At 40.7% G+C, this 27,161-nt stretch overlaps 5 protein-coding genes across 6 annotated transcripts; 4 read left to right on the top strand and 1 right to left on the bottom strand.

The window, feature by feature from the left end:
* Nucleotides 1–344: 344 nt before the first annotated feature.
* Nucleotides 345–4,786, top strand: napba (N-ethylmaleimide-sensitive factor attachment protein, beta a). 2 transcript variants are annotated; one of them, XM_020921395.2, is made up of 10 exons: nucleotides 345–442; nucleotides 1,393–1,472; nucleotides 1,593–1,709; nucleotides 2,186–2,232; nucleotides 2,587–2,664; nucleotides 2,738–2,793; nucleotides 2,912–2,996; nucleotides 3,091–3,195; nucleotides 3,963–4,031; nucleotides 4,280–4,786. In XM_020921395.2, exons 1-10 carry the CDS (start codon nucleotides 345–347, stop codon nucleotides 4,430–4,432), a joined length of 888 nt encoding a protein of 295 aa, XP_020777054.1. In that variant the 3' UTR covers nucleotides 4,433–4,786. The 2 variants fall into 2 exon arrangements, with proteins under 2 accessions (XP_020777054.1, XP_055018654.1); XM_055162679.1 differs by lacking the exon at nucleotides 1,593–1,709.
* Nucleotides 4,787–5,430: 644 nt separating this feature from the next.
* cdc5l (CDC5 cell division cycle 5-like (S. pombe)) lies at nucleotides 5,431–12,720 on the top strand. Its single transcript, XM_055162784.1, has 19 exons — nucleotides 5,431–5,616; nucleotides 5,904–6,007; nucleotides 6,917–7,078; nucleotides 7,149–7,276; nucleotides 7,565–7,664; nucleotides 7,742–7,868; nucleotides 8,666–8,757; nucleotides 8,859–9,003; nucleotides 9,086–9,277; nucleotides 9,945–10,093; nucleotides 10,224–10,395; nucleotides 10,590–10,754; nucleotides 10,826–10,906; nucleotides 10,989–11,240; nucleotides 11,340–11,447; nucleotides 11,530–11,619; nucleotides 11,689–11,820; nucleotides 12,191–12,271; nucleotides 12,340–12,720. Exons 1-19 carry the CDS (start codon nucleotides 5,572–5,574, stop codon nucleotides 12,451–12,453), a joined length of 2,439 nt encoding a protein of 812 aa, XP_055018759.1. The 5' UTR covers nucleotides 5,431–5,571; the 3' UTR covers nucleotides 12,454–12,720.
* A 25-nt stretch (nucleotides 12,721–12,745) lies between these two features.
* On the bottom strand, nucleotides 12,746–17,578 carry supt3h (SPT3 homolog, SAGA and STAGA complex component). The gene is made up of 12 exons (XM_020921182.2): nucleotides 17,203–17,578; nucleotides 16,887–16,966; nucleotides 15,171–15,255; nucleotides 14,820–14,906; nucleotides 14,655–14,751; nucleotides 14,426–14,571; nucleotides 14,276–14,351; nucleotides 14,021–14,133; nucleotides 13,446–13,550; nucleotides 13,231–13,359; nucleotides 13,017–13,106; nucleotides 12,746–12,834 (listed from the first exon to the last, which is right to left on the bottom strand). The coding sequence occupies exons 2-12, from the start codon at nucleotides 16,961–16,963 to the stop codon at nucleotides 12,793–12,795; spliced, it is 1,047 nt and encodes a 348-aa protein (XP_020776841.1). The 5' UTR covers nucleotides 16,964–16,966; nucleotides 17,203–17,578; the 3' UTR covers nucleotides 12,746–12,792.
* A 184-nt stretch (nucleotides 17,579–17,762) lies between these two features.
* On the top strand, nucleotides 17,763–19,977 carry runx2a (RUNX family transcription factor 2a). The gene is made up of 7 exons (XM_055162801.1): nucleotides 17,763–17,842; nucleotides 18,104–18,184; nucleotides 18,536–18,714; nucleotides 18,782–18,941; nucleotides 19,011–19,115; nucleotides 19,194–19,259; nucleotides 19,332–19,977. Exons 3-7 carry the CDS (start codon nucleotides 18,544–18,546, stop codon nucleotides 19,640–19,642), a joined length of 813 nt encoding a protein of 270 aa, XP_055018776.1. The 5' UTR covers nucleotides 17,763–17,842; nucleotides 18,104–18,184; nucleotides 18,536–18,543; the 3' UTR covers nucleotides 19,643–19,977.
* A 2,821-nt stretch (nucleotides 19,978–22,798) lies between these two features.
* Nucleotides 22,799–26,886, top strand: LOC110156827 (gap junction alpha-5 protein-like). The gene is made up of 6 exons (XM_020921056.2): nucleotides 22,799–22,915; nucleotides 24,821–24,985; nucleotides 25,089–25,370; nucleotides 25,445–25,510; nucleotides 25,581–25,729; nucleotides 26,279–26,886. The coding sequence occupies exons 1-6, from the start codon at nucleotides 22,847–22,849 to the stop codon at nucleotides 26,727–26,729; spliced, it is 1,182 nt and encodes a 393-aa protein (XP_020776715.1). The 5' UTR covers nucleotides 22,799–22,846; the 3' UTR covers nucleotides 26,730–26,886.
* Nucleotides 26,887–27,161: the final 275 nt, after the last annotated feature.

Here is a 27,161-nt window from a genome sequence, read left to right as displayed (position 1 = left end):
CTTCACATAGGCTGTAGAGCCTTCACTTTCCTGCCTCCGTGAAGACGTTGCTGCATTGGTTTAGATTACCTACATGAAATTAAACATTTCTATAAGCCTCTTTTCATTCTATGCCTAATAAGGTTGTATAGCATATAGCTTAATTATGTGTTTTGCCAATTGTGAAATGGCAAAACACGTGTTCAAGCCTCCATTGGCCGCTGGAGGTCACCACAGAGCCGGGCAGCCTCCTGCAGCAGCAGAAGCAGCTCCTCAGCATCAGCACCAGTATCTGTGACTGACGCGTCGTGCTCTTCTCCGCCGCTCTCGCTCCTTTCTAAGAATCCTGTGTCAAACCAGGCGCTATGGATAACTCCGGTAAAGAGAAAGAGGCCATGCAGCTGATGGCTGAGGCTGACAAGAAGGTGAAGGCGTCCGGCTCCTTTCTCGGAGGGATGTTCGGGTAAACGCTCTCTCTGTTTCAGCTGCTGATGGGGGAGGGACGGGCCCCCGTCCTGTATCCTTGGTGGACAAACGCAAGGGCTCGGTTTGCATTAACCCGTGCCTTCCATGTTGTCAGCTTTAGACCGCTTAAGATGGGCTATTTTTGTGATAAATGACAGCGGAACACGCGCGGATGGCCATATAGACGCAACCACTGTGACATTCTGTCCTTCTTGGGCCTCCTCAGTTTTTTCATGCGCCATCAGCTTACAGCACAAGCGACATAGCGCACAACAGGCACAGAGCTCACTGTCACGCACCCATCACAGACTGTTATAGGCTAATGTAGGTGCTGCAGCTTCTGCTGGACCTGGGCTGGAGTGAGGCCGGGGCTGAGCAGTGGGAGGTGTAATGTAATAGGATAGAGGAGCCCTTCACAAAGCAAGAGATTCCAGAGATTATTCTACGCATTATGTGGGCGGATGTTTAGGCTGTTTGATTGTTTATGATCTATTGTATCTATTGCTCAAGTTTAGAGTTTAGGCTGTTGAGTGTTTTTTTTTTTTTTTTTTTTTTGGTTAGATTTGTTTGTTTGTTTGTTTGTTTCCAATGGGCATTAGAACTTCGTGTTTTGCATTGCCCAAATGTTGTGGGACTCTGCAGCCCTTGAATATGAATGTCCAAACCCTTGGGTTTTGGACATTTTGGACAATATGAAGTCTAAAAGACAAAAACTGTCCCTATGGTCCTTACTTTGGCAGAATGTTAAGAATGTAAACACACAAAGGTGACTGAAGCCTAGTGTAGTAATTGTAAACAAGCTGATGTAACCTAGTTCAGTGCCTCACTTGAGGGATATTTAGCACATAGCTTATGACAGAAATAACCTGCACTTCTGGACCCTCAGACCCAGAAAACTGCTTCTGTCTGAAGTGGAGATGTTCTGGTGATGAAAGCTGTATGTTGCAGGGGGAACCACAAGGTGGAGGATGCATGTGAGATGTACGCCCGAGCTGCCAACATGTTCAAGATGGCCAAGAACTGGAGTGGTGGGTGCACACATTAATTGTAGTAATGATGCTCCTGCACACTTCTTCACGTTCAAGATATACTCTTACTGTTTTGTCCTGATGTGCCTTGTGTAAGTTTGTGTATGTTTGTGTGTACAGCGGCAGGAAATGCCTTCTGTCAAGCTGCTCGACTACACATGCAGCTGCAGAACAAACTGGACTCTGCCACCAGCTTTGTGGATGCAGGGAATGCCTACAAGAAGGCTGACCCTCAGGGTGAGCATCATGACTTTAATCTAAGCACAACCCATGTAGCAAAGGCAGTGGGGGGAGTCAAGTCTGATTTTGTATTTTGTTTTTACCAGTAAATCCTAGGTGCTAGGAAGGCATAAGAGGTACACATTATCAAAATTACCCAAAAGCACTAGTGAATGGTGGCACCCTCTCCACAATGACAGAAAGTCCCTGCCTCTGGTAAATGAGGTTCTTAAGTTTTTACAGAGTTCATTGATGAGGGAAGGTAAGAGCAGATTAGTGTAGTCTAGTGAAGGACATAAACTTAAAATGTTCTTGGTTACATTTATCACTTCATCTTTAATTCTTACACTTAAAATTACAAGTCACTAAAATTAGCACTAAAGCACTGAACAGCTGCAGGGATGTTATGACATTGTTCATGAACATGTACTTGGCTACTGATGCCCTGGAGTTAAACAAATAACTAATTTGCTCTGCTCTCTATCCTTTGGCAGAGGCTATCAACTGTCTGAACCAGGCCATTGACATCTACACGGACATGGTGCCTTTATAACTCTCTGTATCTGTGTTCTCCATGTGTTCCTCCTGTGTTCTTTATGTGTCATTCACGTGTTCTTCATGTATTGTTCAGATGTTCTTTACACATTCTTCATATGTTTATATGTTCTTCATGTGTTGTTCACAGGTTCTTCATGTGTCTTCATATGTTTCATGTTTACCTCTGCGTGCTTCATGTGTTCTTGTTTTCCTCATGTGTTCTTCATGTGTTCATGTTCCTCCTGTGTTGTTCACATGCTCCTCCTGTGTTCTGTGCATCTTCACATTTTATAGAAGCCTATTGGTGTATGTGCATTTTTATCTTTAATATTTTTCTTTATTTGTTCTTATGCTTCAGGGAAGGTTCACCATCGCAGCCAAACATCACATCACCATTGCAGAGATTTATGAGTCAGAGTTGGTAGATATTGAAAAGGTGAGCCACAGACTTCCTACCTTAACTCACAGCCTTGGTATGTGACAATATAAACACATTAGTTTGTTTCCAGGCCATTGCCCACTATGAACAGGCAGCAGACTATTACAAGGGCGAGGAATCTAACAGGTAGTCCAGCATGTTCTGTCAAGAGGATGTGTCTTGTATATGTGTCTTGTGTACACATTGTATACGATATACTCAGTGCTACTGAAAGTGCTACTTTCTCAAATGTGACTTTTTTCAGTTCTGCCAACAAGTGTCTGCTGAAGGTGGGCCACTACAGTGCCCAGCTGGAACAGTACCAGAAGGCCATTGAAATCTATGAACAGGTATTCTGCCTATATTTAATACATTATTTTAATTATAGATATTATTTTAATAATAATTCAGTTTAGTGATGGCATGTTTTGTTTTGTGCTTAAGGTGGCCATGAGCACTATGGACAACCCATTGCTTAAGTATAATGCGAAAGAGTACTTCTTCAAGGCATCTCTGTGTCATTTCATTGTGGATGAGCTTAATGCTAAGGTACATCTGCTTTTAATGACATATGCTGAGTCAAACAAACCTGAAGTGGTGATACTAAAACTTTTTCATAGAAGAAACACTTTTAACAATGCTATAATGCCCTAGTGCAGTGCTTCTCAATTATTTTCTGTCATGCCCCCCCTAGGAAGAATAAAACATCTCACAGTGAAGCCAAGCGCTACATACGCTTCGTCATATTTCCTCGTCTTAGCTTTCGTGAGATTTTCGTTTGTCTCTTTATCTCCGTCTCTCCCCGTCTGTCTTCTCATCCCTGTTAAATATTTTTTCATGGTGTCACTTGAGGGTCTGCTACACTTCGTGTCTACACTTCATACTCAAACTCTGTGCTGTGCAAAGCGCGCATGCTCAGTGCAAACAAAACTCCTACACCACCGAGCGAATGCTCCCTGCGCACACTCTGCCAATGAGAGCGCCACTGCCCCCTAATGTAGTGGAAGTGCAATTGCACTTTATTCTAGGACAGTAAAAAAAAGCATGTTCCCCGAGGTCAAACGCGCCCCCCTTGACGGAGCCTCGCGCCCCCCCAGGGGGGCCCGCCCCACTATTTGAGAAGCACTACCCTAGTGTAACTGATGCATATCCAGTTCATTCAGTTCTGCTGCTCTGCTCTGTGTTGTTAAACTGAAGTCTTATTAAGTGAAGTGAAGAGAAAGAGAAAAAGCTGATATCCCACACAACATGTCTTCTTTGAGTCACTGAACTGCATGATTTGAAAGTTACACTGAATATTTTGTGTGTGGTTGCAGCTGGCAATTGAGAAGTATGAGGAAATGTTCCCAGCATTCACAGACTCCAGAGAGCTCAAACTCTTAAAGGTATCACATTTTCATTTTTACCTCTTGAACACATCTTGACATGAAACAGGATAAAACAATAGTCAGTAGGGACAGTAGTTCACTGACTGGAGTAAAATGCTGTTGGCATAGAATAACTTTGGATTTGCCGTCTATATTATTTGTGTAATAAACCTGTGCAAAGCATGGCCGCCAAAACACCTCATGTCAACAGTGTCCAGATGACTACTTCTGAAACTTTTTCTACCTTGCATTTTGTCTGTTCGCAGAAATTGCTGGAGGCTCACGAGGAGCAGAACAGCGAGGCTTTCACAGAAGCAGTTAAAGAGTTTGACTCAGTTTCTCGTCTGGACCAGTGGCTCACCACAATGCTGCTGCGAATCAAAAAGACCATCCAGGGTGACGCTGGTGACCTCAAATAAACAAGCATCATGTACCCAAGTTTATGTGGGAAGGGGGCATCTACAGCTGTACATATCAGTGCATGTCAACCCAGTGAGTCACATCACATCATCCGCCCCAGTCCTCCAACTCAACAGTATTGCTCTAAAGACTGGACAGCTTGGACTGTCAGTGCGTTTGTGTCAGATAAATACTTGATGGTAAAATGTATATGATCTATTTCTGGACATATTTGTGTTATTGAAAATACTTTATGAAATTGTTATTTAGTGTAAGAAATATATTATATAGTATTCTTTTTTGTTTATTCTGGTGCTGAATATTAGAAGTTGTGAGCCCTCTTTTTCATGTCTTCCTTACAAAGAAACCCCTCTCACCCGTCTACAGCTGTGATTGGCTGGCTCTGTGTGTCAGTGGGAGTAGGTGACAGAGTGACTCCTACCATGTCTGTGCATGTCTATTGTCATGTTCTTGTTCTTCTTGTATTATCAGCAGCAGCACATGTGAACTGTAAGGTATCTGTAGTCAGTAAATGTTACAATAAAAGCACCACTCACTCACTATTTAGCAATATGCAGTTCTCATTCTCTTAAGCACAGATGCAAAAAAGACAAAGCAGGAAATTCAGAGCCGCTCAACATAATGGGCCTATATATATGTGAATCATAAATGTGATTAATCTCAAAATCTTTCTCTTTTTCTGGTCTTTCTACTGCAATATACATGAAGAGAGAGAAAATACATGAAACCATCCTATTTAAAGCAAAGAAAGAGTAGGCTATGTGTAAAAATCCTGAATTATCTACACTAGAGTGCCTACATCAGAGCAATCTTCAAATTTGGAGAGATTTAAGGTTAGGTTTGGGTTAGGGTTTGGTAATGGTTTGCTTTGTAAAGAAAGTACAAATGGGGTCATTGGTGGCTAGAGAAATTATTATCAGTAGGTGGCGGTACTGCACTCTTCGCTAACTACACAACCGGTGACTACACAACCCATAATACATTGCGTCGTTAACAGTTTCCGGTATTTTGTGCACGTTCACTCGTCTAACGCAGTCCTCTATCTGCTAGGCTTTCGCATCTGTTTTTGTAACAGTCCAAACAAGGGAACTTATTACTTGTTGTTTTTTATCTATAGGGTGCCTAAACATTTTCAAAGATGCCACGAATTATGATAAAAGGAGGCGTTTGGCGGAATACCGAGGTGTGTATGTCTAATCCAACAGCACAATGCTAACGTTTACAATGAAATCTATAGGTTTACGTTAGCTTATTGCTAATTACGTATTATATGTGCCTAGGTAGTATGTAGACTTGCATGCACATATAAATATTAACTTAATCCATATTTACACAATATTGTGACCACACAGTGAGCCCGTTTGTGGTAGCTACAAGCCTAGAACGATACATTCCACGCAGCGCGCGTGGAGCAACACACATGAAGTTTGGTTTTGTTAAAAAACAATGCATTTATTATAATTTCCTCAGGATGAGATCCTCAAGGCGGCGGTGATGAAATATGGGAAAAATCAGTGGTCTCGTATTGCTTCGCTCCTACATCGCAAGTCCGCCAAACAGTGTAAAGCCAGATGGTGAGTCTCACTTGGTTTTATTGGGTTGATCACAATTTATTAGAATTGTTTGTGCTTTTAGGCTATTATAATCTATCCATAATCGGTTGTTGTAAAACAGGAATATTTTTGGACTATGATGTTTGTACATCTGACATAATTTATGATTTATAGAGAGGGTAGGGAGAAAGTCACACACAGTTCTATGGTGAGTGTTTGCCTTGCCTCTGAAAAGGAGAAGAAAAAAGCTTAGTTGATAAGAAATAAATAAAATAACATAAGGAGCATCATTTACCCTTTCTTTTCTTCACATCACTTAAGTTGAAAATTGACAGAATATTATTGAATCATTTGCTGTGTCATAAGGGTTTAAGGTAGAATAAAAAATAAATTAAAAAAACAATAGTAACATTAGCTATGTTTTATGGTTACGAGAACATTGGATTTGGTCAACATCTAGGAGACAGAGCTTTGAAGAAAGTTATGTCTGATTTATGCGTTTAATTTGTATGCCGGGTTCAAATGGGAGATTGTTTTGAGAGTGGTGCTTATTATACACCCAATCTGTGTGTGTTCATGTGCTTTTGGACAGATGCTGACTGATCTGTTTGTGACTAAATATTCAATACTAGATATTTTGAACAGAAACTATTGCCTTCAGCACCCTAAACCTAATGTTCACGTGATACAAAGTATCTTGCAGAGTTATTGTTCATTGATCATCAGTCACTGATTCCCACCAATCAGTGCACCTGACATCATAACTGGGGTTGTTTGTGCTACCTCCAGAATTTCTATTGCTTTGATTTGGTGCAGTGTTCATGTGCAACTTCCACTCAGAAAGCTGTATTTACAATTTATCCAACACCACATGAAACCAGCATGTTCCTGTTTGCTGTTTGTAACTTTGTTGGTCTTGGTCTCTGTTAGGTACGAATGGTTGGACCCAAGCATCAAGAAAACGGAATGGTCTAGAGAAGAAGAGGAGAAGCTGCTGCATTTGGCCAAATTGATGCCAACTCAGTGGAGGACCATTGCTCCCATCATAGGACGCACAGCTGCTCAATGTTTGGAGCACTACGAATATCTGCTGTAAGTTCATGCTTTGTGCACCCAACAAGTGCACACTATAGCAGTCCTTTTGACATGTGTACATTTTCAGAGACAAAGCTGCACAGAGAGATAATGAGGAAGAGGTGGGTGATGACCCCAGGAAGTTAAAACCGGGAGAGATTGACCCCAATCCTGAGACTAAACCTGCTAGGCCTGACCCTGTTGATATGGATGAAGGTAGGAGTTTTTTTCTGGACCACCTTTTTGATTTATCAGCCCCCAGTCTTTAATTGTTTTTTTGTGATTGTGTGTCAACAGACTGCAGGTTATTATAATCTATAATAAGGTTATTTATTTATATATTAAGAAAAAATCTATCAACAATCAACGGCATAAATAAATATATAAATATAAATAAAATAAAAAAAATATATATATACATATATATACACACACACACACATATATAATATAGGGTTTGTGTAGTATGCAAGTAAAATGAAATGTGTCCATATATTTTGTCAGATGAGTTGGAGATGCTCTCAGAGGCTCGAGCTCGTCTGGCCAACACTCAGGGTAAAAAGGCCAAAAGGAAGGCCAGAGAAAAGCAGCTGGAAGAAGCTCGGTCAGTAATCTGTGATCTCATACCTCAGCCGTTGCCCTCTGAAATTATGTCTAACTGTTTAATGTGTTTCGTTTCAGACGACTGGCAGCTCTGCAGAAACGCAGGGAGTTGAGAGCAGCAGGAATTCGCATTAACAAGAAAAGGAAGAAGAAAAGGGGGGTGGACTACAATGCAGAGATCCCTTTTGAGAAGAAACCTGCTCCGGTAAAAAGAAATTCTAAAATAATGATACAGTAAAATGTATGTTTTGTTCTAGCAATCATATTGATGATATCACACTATATTTTCCAAGAAATCTCATTGTTATTTATTTTTTATTTACGGCTTTGTTCTTTTTTCATTTGGGTTCTGTATGTTTTCTAAGAAGGATTAGCTGGAACTATGTTTTATTTGCTTTGCTTTTTTAAATTATTGTACTTTACATTTTATTTTGCATATTTAGTCCCTCAAAATTATGTTTAGGAATTTAAATGAAAACCTGTAATATACCTGCAATCCAAATGAATAATATAAAACTGCTAAATTAATATTATAAGAAAAATAGTATAGTAATTCTAAATAATGAAAATAAAATTTAAACCAATAATATTGAATGTGATAAATGAATATGATAATAAAAAAGAAAGAAAGATATAAGATTTATGCATGTTCAAAAGATTTATAGATAAAATAAAATATTCTGAGAAAGAAAACTATATATGGACTTGAAAACATGTATGGATAAAATTATTTTGTAATTATGATGTACACTGGGTCACCTTAAGAAAACAGAAAATTACAACAACAACAAGAAAATGTAGAATGTAGAGACATGAATAGTTGGCACTTAATACTGAGTAAATGTTTGGACACATCAGATTTTTTACCTGCTGTAAATGTAATTGTAATGCACAAATTGCTTTATTTACAATGAATAACCCATGGAAAATGCACTTACAAGATAATTGTAATTGAGCAGCCTTCTTCTGGAACTGATGAGTGTTTTTCTTGATAAACTTAAGGGCTTTTACGACACGAGTATGGAAAACTTTGAGGCCATGGAGCCCGACTTCAAACGTCTGCGACAGCAGCACTTGGACGGAGAACTGCGCAAGTATGTTCAAATGAACACATTTTAACTGACAGCTAATGTAATGCCGAAGTTGTTACTACCAGGGGAATAACACTGTAAGATTATTTTTTTCTCTATTCCAGCGAGCGAGAGGAGCATGAACGGAAGAGAGACAAACAGAAGATAAAGAAGAAGAAAGAGAGTGACCTTCCCTCTGCCATCCTTCAGACCAGTGGAGTGGCTGAATTCACTAAAAAACGTTCCAAACTAGTTTTGCCTGCACCACAGGTTATAAATGGTGTAAATGAATGTATGTGCCCATTGCACAGACTAGTAATTTAAGATGTTTTTTTTTTTTTTTTGTGGACAGATCAGTGATGCAGAGCTGGAGGAGGTGGTGAAGATGGGCGTGGCTAGTGAGGTAGCGCGCCAGGCGGCAGAGGAGAGTGACAGTGGTAATGCTGCATCATCGACTCTGCTGTCTGAGTACAGTGTGACCAATGCTGTTGGCACTGGGCTCCGGACACCGAGGACCCCTGCTGCCCAGGATCGCATACTACAGGTACCCCAAATCTATTCCCTCTGTAAAAGAGGGAAAGGGATTTGTATTAACTATTCTAAAAAGCATCTTTCAAATAGTCTTTTTGACCCTTAGTTTTGAGGGGATGAGAAGATTATTTCACACTTCTAGGATCTGAGCTGTACAAAAAAGGCAATGTGAGTGCCATAGACACAGTGGCATAATGCCCGTGTGGCTGTCACAAACATTTGGTTAATGGGCAATTGTCTGATGTTCATCTGATTTTAGGCCATTTTTGCAGGTTATTTTAAATTTCGGTAAACACCATGTCACTGTTTTATTCCTTTAAGTAGGCAACCATGCCCCCTGGGGGTGATTTACATATGTTGCTCCACTTTACTAAACAAAGAACTGGATTGACTATATTATGTGTAGTATAACACTGAAATGTATAGTGTAACACTGAGAATGTGATTGTGAAGTGCCACAGTTGGTTGTAAATCACTGATAGTAGTTTATCGAAACATATTTCCACTGACTGCACATCAGCTTCTAATTAAATTTAGCTAAAATGTTGTGGACGTGTTAACAGAAAAAATTTATGGGTAAGCAGCAGCTCTTCTCTTAACATTCATGGTTAGAAAACATTACTGGGTAATAAAGTACAATTTTCACTCAGGGTCTCATGTGTTGCTGTTGTGTACTACAGGAAGCTCAGAATCTGATGGCTTTAACCAACATTGACACACCTCTGAAGGGAGGGCTCAACACCCCTCTGCATGAGAGTGACTTTAGTGGAGTGACCCCCCAGAGACAGACCGTCCAGACCCCCAACACAGTGCTCAGTACCCCCTTCAGGTGAGAATTAGTTGCCTCTCTTTGCATAAACAGATTGAAATACATAGGTTCATGACAACATTATTCACTTGGCCAAATCTCTTTTTGTGTGGCTTTAACCATTTGTTAACAACACCTGTGGCTTGTACAGAACCCCAGGACCAGGCCAGGGGTCAGAGGGCATGACTCCTCAGGCTGGAGGTGCAATGACTCCCCGTGGGGCTGTAACCCCAGGACTGACTCCAGGACGCACACCCCTTAGGGACAAACTTAACATCAACAGTGAGGAGCAGCTGTCAGACCCTGCCTTCACCAAGCATGCGGTAAACTTTCATAACGGAATCTGAGATTTATTAAGCTCAACATAGCTTTGTCATATTGCTGATGATACTGTATGTATATATAGTGTAGAAATGTTTCTATGTTTTCTATATAGCAGTTGGGGAAATGTGAACTTTCTAACTTAATGTAAAAACTGTACAGTGTAAGTAATTACCTACTATATTTTGTGTGACAGCAAAGAGAAAGCCTGCAGCAGCTGAGACAGGGTCTGATGTCACTTCCTGTCCCAAAGAACGACTTTGAGATTGTTCTTCCCGAAAATGCTGAGAAAGAGCTGGAGGAAACAGAAACAGAGACTGGATTCATTGAAGATTCAGCTGATGTGGAAGCACGCAAACAGGTACTGCCTGACAGATTGCAGGTACAACGCTGTGTGTGTGACATCTGTCATAAAGTCTTACGTGTGCCTAGGCTGTTCGAGAGGCCGAGCGGCAAAAGGAGCTGAAGCTGCGGCACACCTCTGTGCAAAGGGACCTCCCAAGACCTACTGAGGTAACACAAATGTGCACCTACAAAAGCACTAGCATTCACTTCAGATTGCTGCTTATTAACACATCTAATGCGATTTGTACAGGTAAACGAGTCAGTACTGCGTCCCCCCTCCATGGAGGCCCTCTTGGACTTGCAACTGGCCGAAGAGCTCATTAAACAGGAAATGATCACTATGTTGCACTATGATTGTCTTCATCATCCTGCAGCCAATGCAGCCAGCCAGTTACAGCGCAGCAAAGGCAAAGGTCCTGCCTCCACCTCAAACAACGCATCACATATTACTTACTTGGAAAGTCACCAATATAAACCTCTGAGTCCTGAAGACATGGAACAGGTTTGTATGCATTGTTAAATAACTGAATGTGATGATTTATACTGCTCATTCAGATAAAAATTGACTTATAAGAGTATATGTGGCTGTATAATGTTGCAGGCCAAAACTCTTCTGTCTGCTGAAATGGAGGTGGTGAAAGCAGGAATGGGCCATGGTGAGCTCAGTATGGAGGCCTACAGCCAGGTGTGGGAGGAGTGCTATGGACAGGTAACTCTCTGCTCTTTTGCGTCTTCTACAGGACATCATTCAGATCAGACAACAATGAAATATGACTTAATGTTCTCTCCAGGTGTTGTACCTTCCAGTTCAAAACAGGTACACCCGAGCTAACCTGGCGTCTAAGAAAGATCGAATTGAAAGCTTGGAGAAAAGACTAGAGGTATAGCTCCCAGTGTTGGCTGTAGATTTTTGTCACAAACTCATCTATAAGCATTTCATGTGTCCTCAGGTAAACCGTGGTCACATGACTGCAGAAGCTCGGCGAGCAGCTAAACTAGAGAAGAAACTCAAAATCCTTTTGGGAGGATTCCAGTCTCGAGCACTAGGGCTCCTCAAGCAGCACAATGACCTATGGGAACAGGTGTGCCCTCAACACACAACTATGGACCAGTTTGCATATTGGTCAATCTATCTTTGGTGAAATATTATGAGCAACATTTGAAGATAAGCAGATTGTTAGTTTTGGGGGTTTCCATAGCGTTGTTGAATTTTGTATGTAGCTATTGAATAAAATACAGCAAAAATGGAGCCCACTTAAAATGCAAAAAGCAAAGCATGCTTTCTAAATGGTGAAACAAGTGTAATGAGGAAAGATTTGTTAGGTTGAAAGTGTTTGGTGTCTCCAATGTATCCACCAGTAAAATAAGTCGCCGAGAGAAAAGGAATGGCAAACGCAGTGTTGGGATAGTTTTACACTTGGCAGATAATGACTTGTGCACATGTATTCTCAGGTGGAGCAGGCAGCCACAGAGCTTCAGACATTCACTCAGCTCAAGACACAAGAAGATACAGCCATTCCCCGAAGATTGGAGGTACTGTGAGCCCTCCTTCATTCATTCTGGTAATAGAAGCCCTTACAAAACGTAATTGTTTTTTTCAGGCACTGCGAGAAGATGTCGAGAGACAGATGGAGCGAGAAAAAGAACTGCAGCACAGATACGGAGAGCTCCTGTTGGAGAGAGAGGCTTTAATGAACAGTGGCCACAAGTTCTGAGGCTTCTTGGACAGCACATAACCATATACTTGTAAACAGCCAGCCATGTCTCACTCGTCACAGTGAAGAAAATAATGTGGAGTCATATGAAATGTGTACATGCAAACGTAAGAATAATCCTCATGATCAAAGCAGATCATTCAGTTCTATTGTCAAATCTGGGAGCTGCCAAGTGGTGTACATGCAGGTCTTCTCCTTTACAACCAACTTCACTTTGAATTAATGTTTTGTTCTTGTGTAATATCCAATAAAGTTGTAAGAACAGTATTTTGTCAATACAAATAATTAAACATTTTATGAATTCAAACTTTATTTCAATGTAAGAAATGTACAATTATTTTAGCAAACAAAAAGAGCCATTCCATTCCTCCCACAGGCACTCTGTAAAAGAGGGAAAGGGATTAGTATTAGCAATATTAAAATCCACTCTATATATTTAAACCATAAAACTAAGTTACTTGTGAGGTTTAGATACCAGCTCTTCTAATATAGAAAATTACACATTGCAGTACAAACAGCAAATATTTGCTTGTCTTAATCTATTTTAGGTGGTGAGTAGGTACCATGTGTCTGTAGTTGTACCGCCGAATGGCCTCTCTGATGTGGCAGGGCTGTAGAGCTCCAGTCGGTGGGTCTGCTGCAACTGGACAGCTCTGAAATCATAATAAATATTTACAATTTGCCCCAAAGCCAAAACATTCTGCATTACATTTGTCGCAAATTATAGTCATAAACACAAAAAAGTGTTGTTTTTACCAGCACTGCAAAAAAACAAACCTTTTTACGTTTCCTCTGCCTCGTGCGTCCGTCCAGGCTTCCATTGCCCTGCGACAGAGACTTCGTGGAGTGGGAGGAGCCAGGGGTGGATGGGGGTGTGGCTTCAGGTGAATCTGGATCTTTCTTCACCTAAGAATTAATTATTTATTTATTTAAATTCACAGACAACCATTAATGTTGGTGTGTGGGAGGACAAGGGGCACTAAGATGACTACCTCGTGTGGGGGTTGGTATTGAATGTAGCTTGCACTGATCACATGACTGACAGCATCGATCTTTGCTGTCATTTCTTGCCTCACCAAAAGAGCCAGGTCCACAATCTAAAAAGAAAAAGAAAATTTTCACACAAATGCCGCACTAACAACGCTTAAGTTTGTTAATAAAATAATTTCAAATGGTCAGGGATCAGCTTTGGACTTTTTAATTGCAAATCCTTTGGCCTAGTTTGTACACTGGAGATATAAATTAGATGTTTCTGTGTGTATAATGTCACTGGAGTGGAAAGCATAAATGTGTTGTTTAATTTTGTTATTTAATTAACATTTTATTCCAATCAAATTCAAAACCACTTTTTTTTTTCCTTCATACTACCAAGCACTACCTTCGGTACTTACAGAATGGTCAGCATTGGGCTACACTGCACAGTTTAATGGGAACAGCCAGAAGATGTGACCCAGAGTGTTTCTGCTGCTTTTTAAAGTGTTGTAATCATCGTATCTCAATCAGATATGTGTGTTTATTTTAATCTGCACTCTCTGTTCTAGGTGGGATTTTTGTTTTGTTTTTTTACCTGTGCAACTGTTTCATAGGCCAAGTAGGACAGTATTTCCATGGCAACAGTGTTGGGCTTCAGCTCCAAGCTGCTGCAGTCCAACCAGTCCCGAAACTTTGAGGCTTTTTTTGCTTGAGTCATTTAAATACAGAAATGTTGGGATTAATATTCAGTGAGTGTTGCCATGACCATCTGTATATACAAGAAAAATGAACTGCAAAAAGCTTCAGACATATCCAATATTGTGCTTTTTATTATGTGCTAAAACCTCACCAAAAGTGAGCTGACGGCTCTCGCAGAACTCTGAATACTGGGTCTGGTCCATGTTTCGGGTTTGCCGCTCTAAACGCTGGAACATCACAGACACTGTTAGCACATAAAGCTGCAGTTCACATGGACCAGAACCTCCAGCTGAGTCCTGACCTCCATACGCTCCTGTTTGACCGGGTCCAGCTCAGATTTCTCTGCCAGAGCCAACAGCTCTCCAGTCTGGTCCATCCACAGCAGGTAGTCCTGGGCCAACCGCTGCCTCCGCTGGGCCCCACCTGAGGAAATGGAGCTCCACCTGTCTGCACCAGCACACTTAAATCTTTAACTTTAACCTCATTTAACATTTAACAGATTTTAACCTCTGAACCCAGTCATATCCTACCTGTATCTGTCTGTGGCTCATCATCATCCAAACTTTTCATAAGCTTTGATTTATAATCTCTGAACTGGAGGTATTTTAATAACCTTGCCACCTTTCTCTGAAATACAAACCAATAACAATTTTTTAAAAGCACTTAAGTTTTAGCAAACAGATAGTTTTGTTTACCTTATCTCTTCTCATCACAAATATAATGTCCTCCGCTGAAATGACCCTTGACCCCCGCAGAGTTGCTGCCTCACTGGCCAAATGCAGCTGAAAACATTTTTTTTTATTAGATTTGCATTATTTTTATGTTTAAAAAGACAAATTCATCTGTTAGACTCTCAGGTTTTTGTGAATAATTGTAATTATTGAACCACATCTAAGCGGACAATGATGTCTAAAATCTAAATTACTAGTATATTTTTAATCACTCAAGTTTGATTTTTTTTAGCACTGAAACAACATAAACATGTGGAAGATGGGGAATGTGTGAAGGAGGGCATCAATGTTAAGCTCAGTTTTAGCAGTGCATACCAAAGTGACAAGCTGAGAGTGAACAATGTCCTCCATCAAAGCAGCTGTTTCCTGAAGTGGTCTGCGAGCATCACCCAGTGCAAACCTGCAAATAAATACTAACAAGTTTAGTTGTTCTGTCACACTGTCAAAGCTCATGCAGCCCCAAATTATAAATCACACATACCAGAATTAAAAAAAACATGATTTCAATCTGCACTCGCAAATAAGCAAATAGACAAATTGTGCCTCTGTTTGCTAAAGTTTGCTTAATTCTAAAATGGATGTTTCTCAAGGTCCTGCTGCAAGGTGTGCGTGCGTGTGCCTGTGCGTGTGCGTGTGCATGTGTCTGTGTGAATACCATGTCATCAGGTTTTGTCACTGGATGTTGTGGAGTCAGACAAAAGCACAGGAGGTGAGGCTGAGAGCTGACCACACTGGGTCTGACCAGCATTTGCATCTAGAAAAGCCACTTCCAGGACAGTACTGCACACAGAAGCCACATCCTGGGGCCATTTCCCCTCTCATTTCTTTTGTGACAATAAGCTCCCGGCCATGCCCCAAACCAAGTTAGTGTCACAGCCATCACAACAGCCGTGATTGGTTAAAAGTCCCATCAGGAAAGTAGTTTCTCTCTGTTGGGCTGTGGTCTGCCCAGTCTTGGGGTCAGTTTGGTTTGAGCAGCTCTGACCACGACCAATAAGTCTGCACTGACTGGGTAAGTACCACACACAGACTGCTTTATTTTTACACACACCTCTATTTCTCTGCTAGAACCTTTGGCACATTTGAGTAACAACAAGTGAGCAAAAATATTTGGAAAAAGTCAGGTTTATTTAGTATATTTTATTCTAATTGTATCCACTTTAAGTAAATCCTTTTAGGTAGGTCTGTCACAATAATTATTATATTGACTTACTGTTCAATATATGAAACCTGAAACAATATATTTATTTATCAGGTGTATGTTTTTTGTCATTTTTGTAATACAATAAGATTTCAGCTGTAAAGGGCTGATTAAATAACTTCTATGGCTTTTGGTTCAAATGGCTTATGGCTATTGGTTCATTCTGCTATTTATTTGTTGAAACTCAGGCCCTGATACTCTTGAAACCTGTTTTGTGTCAGTGACATAAAGTAGTTTTAATATAATCATTTATCGCATTTCTCTGTGGCAATAGTGCATCAAAATTGGTTATCATGACAGGCCTATTTTACTCTCTACTGCTGCTTTCATTTGCCAAAATAATCTCAGCATCTCCCCCAGCTGCTGTAGGGGTTGTAAGTAAACACAAGGATCTGAGGTCACCCCAGCAGTATGTCTTCAAGATCCTCGCATTTAGGGCTCTATTCTGAACTGTCATCTGGAATGGCCAGGACAAGACTATAATTTGGTGCCATGTACATATTTTTCATATGGATTTAAATCATTCCACGCTGCACATTTTGATAAATCATGTGCATTATTATTTGTTGATGGGTCATTACATAAATCATTGCCTTTATAAAGTAGTACATCAAGTTCTCATTCTTGTTGGTGTACTCACATTCTGGTCTACTGTTTCCAATTTAGGTACTTTCTATTGCATACAACTTGCCATGGCATCAAACAGTTTGTTCGGCTCCACTCTGTTCTGGGGTAAGTTCAAACTACTGTACTGAGGTGTACTGTAGTGCAGTGTCCTGAGTAGTACTGTGGAATACTTTGTTTGTGGTGTACGGCTGTGGTGTACTTACATCATGCTCTGGAGCTCTGGGATGAAGCTGCTTCTGGAGGCTCCTCGTTCTTTGGACCCGACCATGGGACTGCTCATATTCTGCACAATGTATTATCATATTATATTATGATATCACATACAAATTATATATCATTATATATCACCATCCAGTTAAACATATCATTTTTTCAGGCTGTAAATCAGCAAGGGTCAGAATAAAAGGAATAAGGGACCAGTAGCATGTTGTAGATATGTAAACAGGTGGTAAAACATAGATCTATGGGTAAAACCACAGCAACTTCCTCCTGTCCCAATATGAATGATAATGGCCTTACCCTCCTTGTATTCAAAGGTTGTGGCGAGTTGAACACAAAACAATCTCCAAACAAAGAGCCTACACGGGTCCGGGCTCTCTGACCTGTTTTATGTGACTGCTAACAACCATAGACTTTATGCTAACAACTCTGCTCCACATGGGCTCCTGTTTTGATCCTGTTCTTGGTTTTTTGTTGTTTTTTTTTCCTTATCGTCTCAGCGCGATTTGATGACGTATGTAATATGTACACCATGAAGTACTATAATCATGGATCTGTTAAAGTAACCATGATGTACACATGGTTGGTTGGGATGTAAAAGTGTCAGTTTCCCTCAATGACACACTGGTAACTGTACTTCTACACGATGGGGCTGTTCGATACTACGACACACCTCATAAAGCAGAGCACCACAACCACCAGGGCAGCTGGGACACACTGATAGAACAGCGCTCTCTGGTGGCTGTAAGTTGAACTGCGATCACCTTATCGAATGTACGCACTGGAAGCACAAACAGCACCGGCTAAAAAAGATAACATTTTAGAGCTCAGTATATTTTATTATTTCGGTTTATGTTTTTGGAACGATTGCCCTGTGTGTATTTTAAAGGGGCACCCTGTAACTTTTTGGTGAGAGTCCGCCACCTAATCCATGGATATGGTATGTTGGAATGGTCCTTATTAACATGTAATTTAAAATAGATGCATTTATTGTCACATTGCAGAACATTCCAGGCAAAGCAATATAGCAATAAAACATCAAAGAGCATAAGAGTTCAAGTCACGCAGACAAAAATAAACGCATTTGAACAAAGTCATATTTCTTTAAAAAACAACTTTTTTTTTCTTCTTCATTACCTACAGAATAACATATCATAAAATTCACATTACAGAAATGAACTGATCTGATTGTGTCTGTCAGGGGCAGCTGCAGAGTTCTCCTGGACTGAAGCAAGTGCTGCAAGGCCCAACAAAGCTGCGGTGGACAGTCGAACTCTCCATGGTACTCTCTCTCTCAATCTCTCTCTCTCTCTCTCACACACACACACCCCAACACACAAACACACACCCCTACACACACGCGCGCGCGCACACACACCTATTTGTAAGCAAACAATTTCCTTTTGCACTTGGGACTAGTACATTTGTGTGAGACACAGCAGGACTGTAGTAAGGCTGTTTAACCCTGACTCAGCGACAGAACTGCCACTCCTAATCATAATCAGTTGTATCATAATAATAATCCATTTTACAAAAATGTGCTTGTTACTTATTAGTAATTATTAGTTAGCACTTAGCCATTTTGCAATATCTCGTGATCTTTTCTAGTTTTACATCTGTATGTCATTTTTAGAGGCTGTGATGAAGCGCCTGTCTCCACCTCCTCATGCGGTCAGAGATCCAGGGAAGGCCCAGTACCTGCGCAGCACAGCTCCCTCTAGAGGTCTGGTACAGACGGACAGCCCAAACTTCTTGTGCAGCGGCCTTCCCCAGCACTGGAGATGTAACAAGAGCCTCCCCAGGACATTCACAGTAAGAGCAGCCAGAGTGAGAGGCTGATGTCACGGTTCTGTGTTAGACGCTGTGCTCTGTTCTCCAGGTGGTGGCGTTAGGGACTGATGTGCCCGATGGTGTGGTTGTTACACTCATGGCAGGTAATGATGACAACTACAGTGCTGAACTTCGCAATGCCACAACAACCATGAAGCATGGCTCTGCCCATTTCACTGATCTGCGCTTCCTTGGCCGAAGTGGTCGAGGTCTGATTCTTTCTTCTTCCTGGTAACTGATTTTAATTCACTCTTCTCAGTGCTTATTACATTTTTCAGGTAAGAGCTTCACTCTGTCCATCAACGTTTTGACCACACCTCCTCAAATCGTCACTATCCAGAGAGCCATCAAAGTGACAGTGGACGGCCCTCGGCTGCCCCGGCGTCTGTATTCCTTTCACTGAACATAGAGCATGTGTAGTTCTTTTCATGGTTTACTGAGCACCTCTGTGTGTCCTTTAGGGCAGAGGCAGAGAGAGGTGAGGTCAGCAGTGATCCGAGTGCCTCACAGCCGCAGCTCTTCCTCAGGTATGTCTCCACCTCAATTTTACAATCACACATTTTACTCTTGTTAAGACTTGTTTCTCATGTATCCTCCAGCAGAGTGTAAGGCCTACTCATCTACAATCTGGACCAATGAGCCATCATTTCTGGGTCACATGACATCTCTGAGTTCCTCTCTGTCCCAGCACCTGCCACATGCCTACACTCCTGCTACTGCAGCGTATGGCTCTTACCTTCCCCCACCACAGCCACCTCCCCTAAGCCACAGTGGCTCTTTTTATTATGGAGCAAACCAGCAGCTCCATGGGCCAGGGGATGAGCGAGGCATGGTCAACACACTAACCAATTACATTGAAGGAGCATGTCTTTCTGTCAGAGGAGAGGAGCCTGTCTGGAGACCCTACTGAAAAAAGTTTTTCTGAAACTCAATTTTTTTTTTGTACAAAACAAATAATATTAAAGGTAATAGGTTTCTTTCCTACTCTCTTGGCAACTGCTAGGACCTCTTGCCCTATGTGCTAGCTATAGCAGTGATCTCATTTTTGCTTTTTTTATCCATACCATAATGTTGTTTTAAACTTGCCATCTGAAAAAGAGCACACAACTCCAGAGAACTATGTCATATTATAGACATACAATTATTATTTCATACATAGTTCTCTACAGTTGTATGCTTCTGTATCCTCCTGACCCACAACATTGTTTTGCTTTTCATCAGTATTTTATGTTTAATCACAGTGTGTCCCCATTCTCCCTTTATTTATTTAATTAAAGTTCTTTAGAGAAAAAATGTGATTGTCCAGAAACTGCATAATTGTTTTCATATGTCAGAAACAGAAACTAATAGATTAAGCACTTGTGAAGACATAATGGCAATAATTCACAGAGATGGTTCAGCACAAACAGACTAAACTACTTAGACTTGGCACACATGTCATACCTACAACCCCCATGCGAGCTGTGTGGAATGGGGGGCAGAGAGGGGTATTAATATAAAGGTGTGGAGGGATATGGAGGGGAACTTTAATATTACTGCATCTCAATTTGCCACATGTGCATGTTAGAATACATGTTCTTTTAAGGAAAGGCATGTGATGTTGTGCAGCTGATAAGAAGGTGTGAGGCACTTGGGTGATGTGGACAGAACAGCACTCAAAATCACACTTCAGTCTAACAAGAGAATAAACAACAGGAAGCATATAAACACATCTAACCAACCAACTTATCCATTTTACCTTAGAGCTGAACTGTGCCTCACCTGGGCCTCCTGACTATCACCCATCTTAGAGGTAACTTCATATGTAGTCATCTGGCTGGTACTGTGGTGAACAGAGAACCAGCTCTTGCTCTCTGCTGAGTCTGTTCTGTCAGTATAGATTTTGTATTTCAGGGCTATAATATAAAGTGCCTGAACTGCCAGCTTTGCTTCATGAAGATGTCTGGAGAGATTTGGTTGGTCAGATGACTTGATATGAGAAGGTCTTTTGAGAAATCATTTGGAAATCTTCATGGTTGTTTGTTTTAAAAGACAAACATGTTTTGTCTGTCGACATTTTTAGCCTTGGGACTTGGAAGTGCCTGGGAATGGCTTTTCTGAGTAGCTAAAAATACAACTTTATATCTTCACACAGATACTTGAGTTTTTATTACCCCTGCTTTAACATAACCACACATTCTGAATATGGCAAAATTTCCCTTGTTTAACACAAATTTTTTGAAGTATTAATAATCTGATAAACAGGCCTTTTAAGTGTCACATGGATTAGCCACAGTTTAAATCCATTAAGAGCCCCCTCATAGAGCACACAGAGACCATTGATTCTGTTACAAGAATCAAGATAAAACAACTTTAAAATTGACACAGACTACATTTCAGTGGACAGAAATAAGATCAGCTCATACATCTTTTGATCCTTAACTCTCTAATTAACACTCTGTCACATGATCGTCTGTGGACTGTGGAGGACTGTTGTGGTCCTTGATGGACCGTGTTATCAATAAGTTTCAAAGTCGGTTTCTCAGTACCTGGAGGCTGAATGGTGAGGTCTATTGCCCAGATGAGGCTACATCACAAGAGAGCATCTCTTACATTCCTGACACCTGTACACACAGCTGTAGAACTTATGATGATGTGATGCTGTTTTGTTTTTTTAAAGGAGAGCAGAATCAGAGCGGAATGCCGGGTGCGACCTGGACTATTGTGCCTTATACAATATGTGACTTCCTTTAAGTGGCAGACAGCCTAAACAGCAGCAGAGACATGCTGGAGGCACAGGCACCCAGCCGCTTCCTCTGGACTGCCCTGGGGGTAGAAGAGGAGGGTGAAGTCCCCACAGTAACACCCACTGTGCACTGTTCGGGACAGAGAGCTCATACACCCACAGTCGCTTTGGTTTTTGACTCTTCTGCATGGGACTGAGGAGCTCTGTCAGGACTGCTTAGAATCAGTTGTGATCTGAGGGCAAACATAATTGTTAAATTTAGAATTCACTCTCTCTATGGTCTGAAGTGACTTTGACCTGATTTGGGCCTGCAGTTTCTTCAGCTCGGCCTTGGACACCTTTAGGTGTACATTTATACCTTCTCAGTCCTGTAGCTCCAGAGTACCTTCAAACAGCGTGACTGCATCTACAGAGGGTAAGGAGTACGCAGGTAAACTTTTCTTCCTCTTATCAGCATGGCGTCATATCTTACTGAATTTTTGTGAAATTGTGACAGCAAACTCAAAACATCAGCTTGTGTGAAGGAGCATTTTGAGATTATCTTGTTGAAAGCTGTGGTGTTGTGACCTTTTCCCAGGCTTAGGGTACAGGGTATATAGGGTATATTGTGGGGTTAAAATATATGAGTCAGTGAGTGACCTGGTCCTTCGCTCTGGGAGTTAAGGCCCCTCCCACAATGTCTCTGGAGTGTAGCTCTGTTCCTTCTCTGGACACAGGAGAGGTGCAGTGTGGGAACCAACTCTACTCCAGCAGAAAGAGAGAGACCAGGTCAACTCCCTTTCAACTCCCTTCTCTGCTGCCTCTATCCACAAAGGGGAAGAGGGTATTGACTCATGATATATTTATGTTCACTGCTAAATTAGTTGTAACATGAACAAATACATCTCATCCAAATGAACTGTAATAATATTTGTCAGAAACATCATCTTTTATTGTATTGTGTATTCTGCATTATTCCTCCCTAAATGTTGCTGTAACAGAACTGTCCTTTTAAACACATTTGCTCTCATGTGTGAGTCAAGTGAGGGGAGAGAAAGGTAAAGCCTAAGTCAGGGTCAGTATGCCACTTGAACTCTTGTATACATATGCATAATGTAGTGCAGATAAAATCAATGTTTTGTTAATTGTCTAGAAGATTATAACATCTGTCTTCTGCAGGACCTGGTGAGGCCTGTTGTGGTTGTCGTCCTATTAAACCCTGCTGAGGTCTTGGAAATACTACTTCTGGTTTGATCCTTGCAATCCATTTGAAATCCATTTGAAATCCATTTGAAGTCCATTTGAAATCCACTTGAAGTCCTGGTTTGCTTCTGGTGAAGTCCTGCTGAAGTCCTACCTTGATCTGGGTTTGGTCCTGAAGCCTTGCTGAGGCTAAGCTCTGAATTTCTGATGGCGGACTGGAGCCTGTTGGGAAATTTCTTAGAGGAAGTGCAGGAACATTCCACCTCTGTGGGGAAGGTACAGTTTTAGACATATATTCTTTAAATATCTAAGTAATTTCTCAACAGCACATGAAGTTTGAAGAGGTTCAATTCCCAAACTTTTTACATGGAGGAAGGAGCGTTAGAGTTAATGAAGTGCAAAACAAACTATTAGGGTTTCATTTATAACACCAGTGGAAAAATCATGTTACTATTTCATGTAAATGCTTTAATTTACAACTTCATCCATCATATGACTCTATGATACATGTTAATAAGCAAGGAAATTTATACACAACCACAATTCACAATGAATATACTATAGATATGTAATAATACATACATAATATTGATTCTTGTGAGCTGTAAGCCATATTATATTGCTGTTATCATAAATGATAAGCGATCACATAAATGATCACATTTTTATATAGCACTTTTCCAACTTCAAGGAACTCGCAGTGCTCTAGTGCAGGATTTGTGTATTAAACATGTGAATGGAATGAAACAAAACACAACTCCAGTGTGAGGAAACAACATTGTAATATAGATAAGAAAATATCTTAACATAGATCCTTTAATAGTTTTCCTCTGATAAGGAAACTACTATCATAAACTGCCGCTCTGACTCAGTATGTATAAGAAAGTCTGGGGTTGGCTATCACATTTTTTACTCAAGAGTAACTGTTAAAGACAATATAATCTATTGTGACATCTTGTTCCATGTCAGGGTGGGTTGTCCCACTAGGTCATTTGGTTTCCCTTTTGTTATTAATACAGTTTTCTGTCAAAACATGTTTTTGGTGATTTTGAATAAAAGTTTCAACAATGAATTTGGACCCAATTGATTAAATCCAAATTATTATAATGAAGGAATCCTCACATTTACTGTTTTAATAATGTATAGTCAGGGTCTATATAAGCACATACATACATACATACATACATACATACATACATACATACATACATACATACATACATACAATGTGTTTGGTGTGACTGGAAAAATATTAGGGCAGATGAAAAAGGATCTGTCAAGCCACAGTGCCCTCTGGTGTGGCAATTAAAAGCTAGATGACAACTTGGGCTACTCTGAGAGAAATAACCCGGGTCTGCCAGACTGCTCTGCGCTCTGCTTTAGAAAAATATGTTATGGAAAAATAACAATAACAATTTAGGCTCACGGTGCTCACAGTGTACACATTTAATGCAGTGTCTCATTCATAATGCACTGGAGACTTCAATCAATGCTTCATGTGTTCTCCTGAGATAAGCATTGTAAGTCAGACATAATGTCAGTTAGTACTGGAGTTTTAAAGCTGAGTTTTAAAGCATGCATGTAGCCTTTTAAGAAAATCCACATGACTAAGTAGCTAACAGAGAAAAAAGAAGAAAAAGAAGAAGAAAAAACTGTAACAAAAACTGAACTGTCCATTTAAGATGTATATGCAACTTTTACGTGCCTGTAGCTTTCATGGAGATGTTATTGCTACAGTAGTCCACATTGAAGAGGCAACCCCATTACCAATAATATTACATTTTTTATGTATTTATTTATTTATTTAATAAAATACCTTTAACTGAATAAATGCAAAATAGTCTGTGGAACACTGTAGGCAAAGTAACCATATCTACATGAGGACAAGTTCCTGGACTCTCCACTCGAAAATCTCGTGGTGCATCTTTAATATACTATTAGAGCAGCTGTAAAAACTTTTTTCACTGCTATCTGCCATGGTGAAAGGTCATACAATTCCCATATTACATAAAGGCAACCTTTATAGCTCAATTATTCAGGAATGATAGTTTGAATTAGACTGTATTACTTTTAAACTGCAATTCAATCAATCAAATGATAAGTACTGTTCTGGAATTCCTCCTATGAATTTTATTGTAATAATTAATATTATTTAATTTTTATTTTTTTGCACCATGTCAGGTGTGGCTGACCATCCTGTTTATCTTTCGGATCCTTGTACTGGGCACTGCAGCAGAGTCATCCTGGGGTGATGAGCAGGAGGATTTTAACTGTGACACTGAACAGCCAGGCTGTGAGAATGTCTGTTATGACAGGGCCTTCCCAATCGCACACATCAGATACTGGGTAACCCACCTCCCTCCCAAACACACACACACGCACACGCACTGACCCCATGTGTTCATTTAATGACTGACAGTCTAGAAAATGTGTCTCTTTTGCTTTTCAGGTTTTGCAGATTGTTTTTGTGTCCACACCCAGCCTCATCTACATGGGCCATGCCATGCACACCGTCCGAAGAGAAGAAAAGAGGAGGAGTCGGCAGGAGGAGCTGGAAGATCGACGGTCTGAAGATGACCCTGGGGGAGGGCATGACAGAGGGAGGGTGGACATCCAGGAGGCAAGGACAGAAAAGGACGGCTCTAAGGACAAGAGAGAGGGCCGTATCCGTCTGCGTGGGGCTCTGCTGCAGACCTATGTCCTGAGCATCCTCATTCGCAGCATCATGGAGGTAGTTTCCTCAGTTTAGATTTTTTTTTTTTTCAGAATGTATAACTTCCGTGAGATTTACATTTTTTCCCACAGGTAGTGTTTTTGTGTCTTCAATACTTCCTTTATGGTATCTTTCTGAACCCACTGTATGTGTGTAAGGTAAAACCAAAGTAAATAAAGACACACCTGATGAGCCACATCTCTCTGAGCACTGCTCTCTCCTTTTCAGGCCTGGCCTTGTCCTCATCCGGTCAACTGCTATGTCTCCAGACCCACAGAGAAGAACGTCTTTATTGTGTTCATGCTGGCTGTGTCAGCAGTGTCCTTAGTCCTCAGTGTACTTGAGCTGCAACACCTGGCCTGGAAACACTGCTGCAGGTACACTTCACACATCTTCAGGTTCATACATTCACACTTTGATCAAGGAGCGAAACACGTGAGCAGTCATCTAATTGATCACCCAATGGATTTAGAAAAGCATATAAGTGACAACTGACCAAATATTCTTTACCATGAATAAAACAGAATAAATAATGTTCCATTATTTATTACAGGCATTTCACCAGTTTTATTATCAATTTATGTTCATTCTGCACATTCTAACCTTTGGCATTAAGCTTTATAGCCCCATCTGAGACTGTGAGGCAGAATGTATAACTATAAATATTACATTTCACTACACTACATTGTCACTGAATTCCCAAACAGAAGACAAGGAAAATTTTGCGTAACATTTATTTTGCCTATTATTATAGAATAGAAATAGTTACTTTTTGTGTGATATCTATGTATTTACGTTTTTGGTTTTTTTATTATTTAGTTATTTTTTTATTTATGTTCTATGTATTACTGTCCGAATAAATAAATAAATAAATAAATAAAGACATGCTGTGTAGTTTTATGTAAAACTGTCCTCTGTGATTTCAGGCAACTGTTTTGTGCTGGGAATAACGCTAAACCTGAAGAACCATCTTTGGCCAGACAAGTCTCTCTGTCACCACCACCACCTTCAACCCCACCCCCTGACTTCAGCCAGTGTGTTATAGGGTCCACACACTTTTTACCCATGCCCTTCCCTCAGCACCGCTTGGCAAACCAGCAGAACTCTGAGAACATGGCTACAGAGAAGAGTAACATGGCTGCTGCAGTGGAAGAGGACTTCCTGCAGCTCTCCTGCTACAGTCCTGGATGGCACGAGACCGTAACTAACCCCACTGAAGACCAGAGGACTGAGGCTAACTACAAGCCCCCAGAAAGGAGCAATCATGAAAGGCCGCTGCTGTGCCCGAACACAGCTATGTGCCAGAAAGACAAGAGACGCTTCAGCAAAACCAGTGGAACAAGCAGCCGGAGCAGGGCCGATGACCTCTCTGTTTAAACTCTATGGCCTGTGATTCAGAGGACAATTCCTGACTCCTGACTTTACCACGTTAGACCTGTGGTTTATGTATTTATGAACACACCAGAATATGATATTTAGCCTTGTAGCTTCATTATACATTCTATAATAAAGCTGTGTGTCACTGTAGCTTAACCCTCCCTCACATCTGCTCCAGATCCATCTTCTGTTGCCTTCTGGATAATTTTGAGAACAAACCAGTTTATTCAAACTATTTTATTATACAGTTGCTATTGTGAAGTTGATATCAGTTGGATCAGATGTCTTGGGATTATAAAAGGATACACCCCAAATTTCCATTATGTCAGTAACAGTAACAGAACACCTAGGTTACACTACAAACAGAATTCACTAGCATGGACCACACCACAACAATGGAATATGATAAAGATGTTTGTTGATGGCAGATAG

This window comes from Boleophthalmus pectinirostris, unplaced genomic scaffold (assembly GCF_026225935.1).
Source record: "Boleophthalmus pectinirostris isolate CB_2022bp ecotype Guang Dong unplaced genomic scaffold, ASM2622593v1 HiC_scaffold_5, whole genome shotgun sequence".
NCBI classification, from domain to species: Eukaryota; Metazoa; Chordata; class Actinopteri; order Gobiiformes; family Gobiidae; genus Boleophthalmus; species Boleophthalmus pectinirostris.
Note: the sequence above shows the minus strand (reverse complement) of the source record. Positions and strands in the feature narration are given on the sequence as shown.

Coding starts and splice junctions, on each gene's coding strand:
- napba (XM_020921395.2), top strand. CDS start 345: ATGGATAACTCCGGTAAAGAGAAAGAGGCCATGCAGCTGATGGCTGAG. Junction 2,794..2,911: donor AAGGGCGAGGAATCTAACAG/GTAGTCCAGCAT, acceptor GACTTTTTTCAG/TTCTGCCAACAAGTGTCTGC. Junction 4,032..4,279: donor GAGAGCTCAAACTCTTAAAG/GTATCACATTTT, acceptor GTCTGTTCGCAG/AAATTGCTGGAGGCTCACGA.
- cdc5l (XM_055162784.1), top strand. CDS start 5,572: ATGCCACGAATTATGATAAAAGGAGGCGTTTGGCGGAATACCGAG. Junction 8,758..8,858: donor TTGGACGGAGAACTGCGCAA/GTATGTTCAAAT, acceptor TCTCTATTCCAG/CGAGCGAGAGGAGCATGAAC. Junction 11,821..12,190: donor ACAATGACCTATGGGAACAG/GTGTGCCCTCAA, acceptor ATGTATTCTCAG/GTGGAGCAGGCAGCCACAGA.
- supt3h (XM_020921182.2), bottom strand. CDS start 16,963: ATGAGCAGTCCCATGGTCGGGTCCAAAGAACGAGGAGCCTCCAGAAGC. Junction 14,572..14,654: donor TGAGCCACAGACAGATACAG/GTAGGATATGAC, acceptor GTGCTGGTGCAG/ACAGGTGGAGCTCCATTTCC. Junction 13,107..13,230: donor GGCAGAGGAAACGTAAAAAG/GTTTGTTTTTTT, acceptor TTATGATTTCAG/AGCTGTCCAGTTGCAGCAGA.
- runx2a (XM_055162801.1), top strand. CDS start 18,544: ATGAAGCGCCTGTCTCCACCTCCTCATGCGGTCAGAGATCCAGGGAAG. Junction 18,715..18,781: donor GCCTCCCCAGGACATTCACA/GTAAGAGCAGCC, acceptor TCTGTTCTCCAG/GTGGTGGCGTTAGGGACTGA. Junction 19,260..19,331: donor CAGCCGCAGCTCTTCCTCAG/GTATGTCTCCAC, acceptor TGTATCCTCCAG/CAGAGTGTAAGGCCTACTCA.
- LOC110156827 (XM_020921056.2), top strand. CDS start 22,847: ATGGCGGACTGGAGCCTGTTGGGAAATTTCTTAGAGGAAGTGCAGGAA. Junction 24,986..25,088: donor TCGCACACATCAGATACTGG/GTAACCCACCTC, acceptor TTTGCTTTTCAG/GTTTTGCAGATTGTTTTTGT. Junction 25,511..25,580: donor ACCCACTGTATGTGTGTAAG/GTAAAACCAAAG, acceptor TCTCCTTTTCAG/GCCTGGCCTTGTCCTCATCC.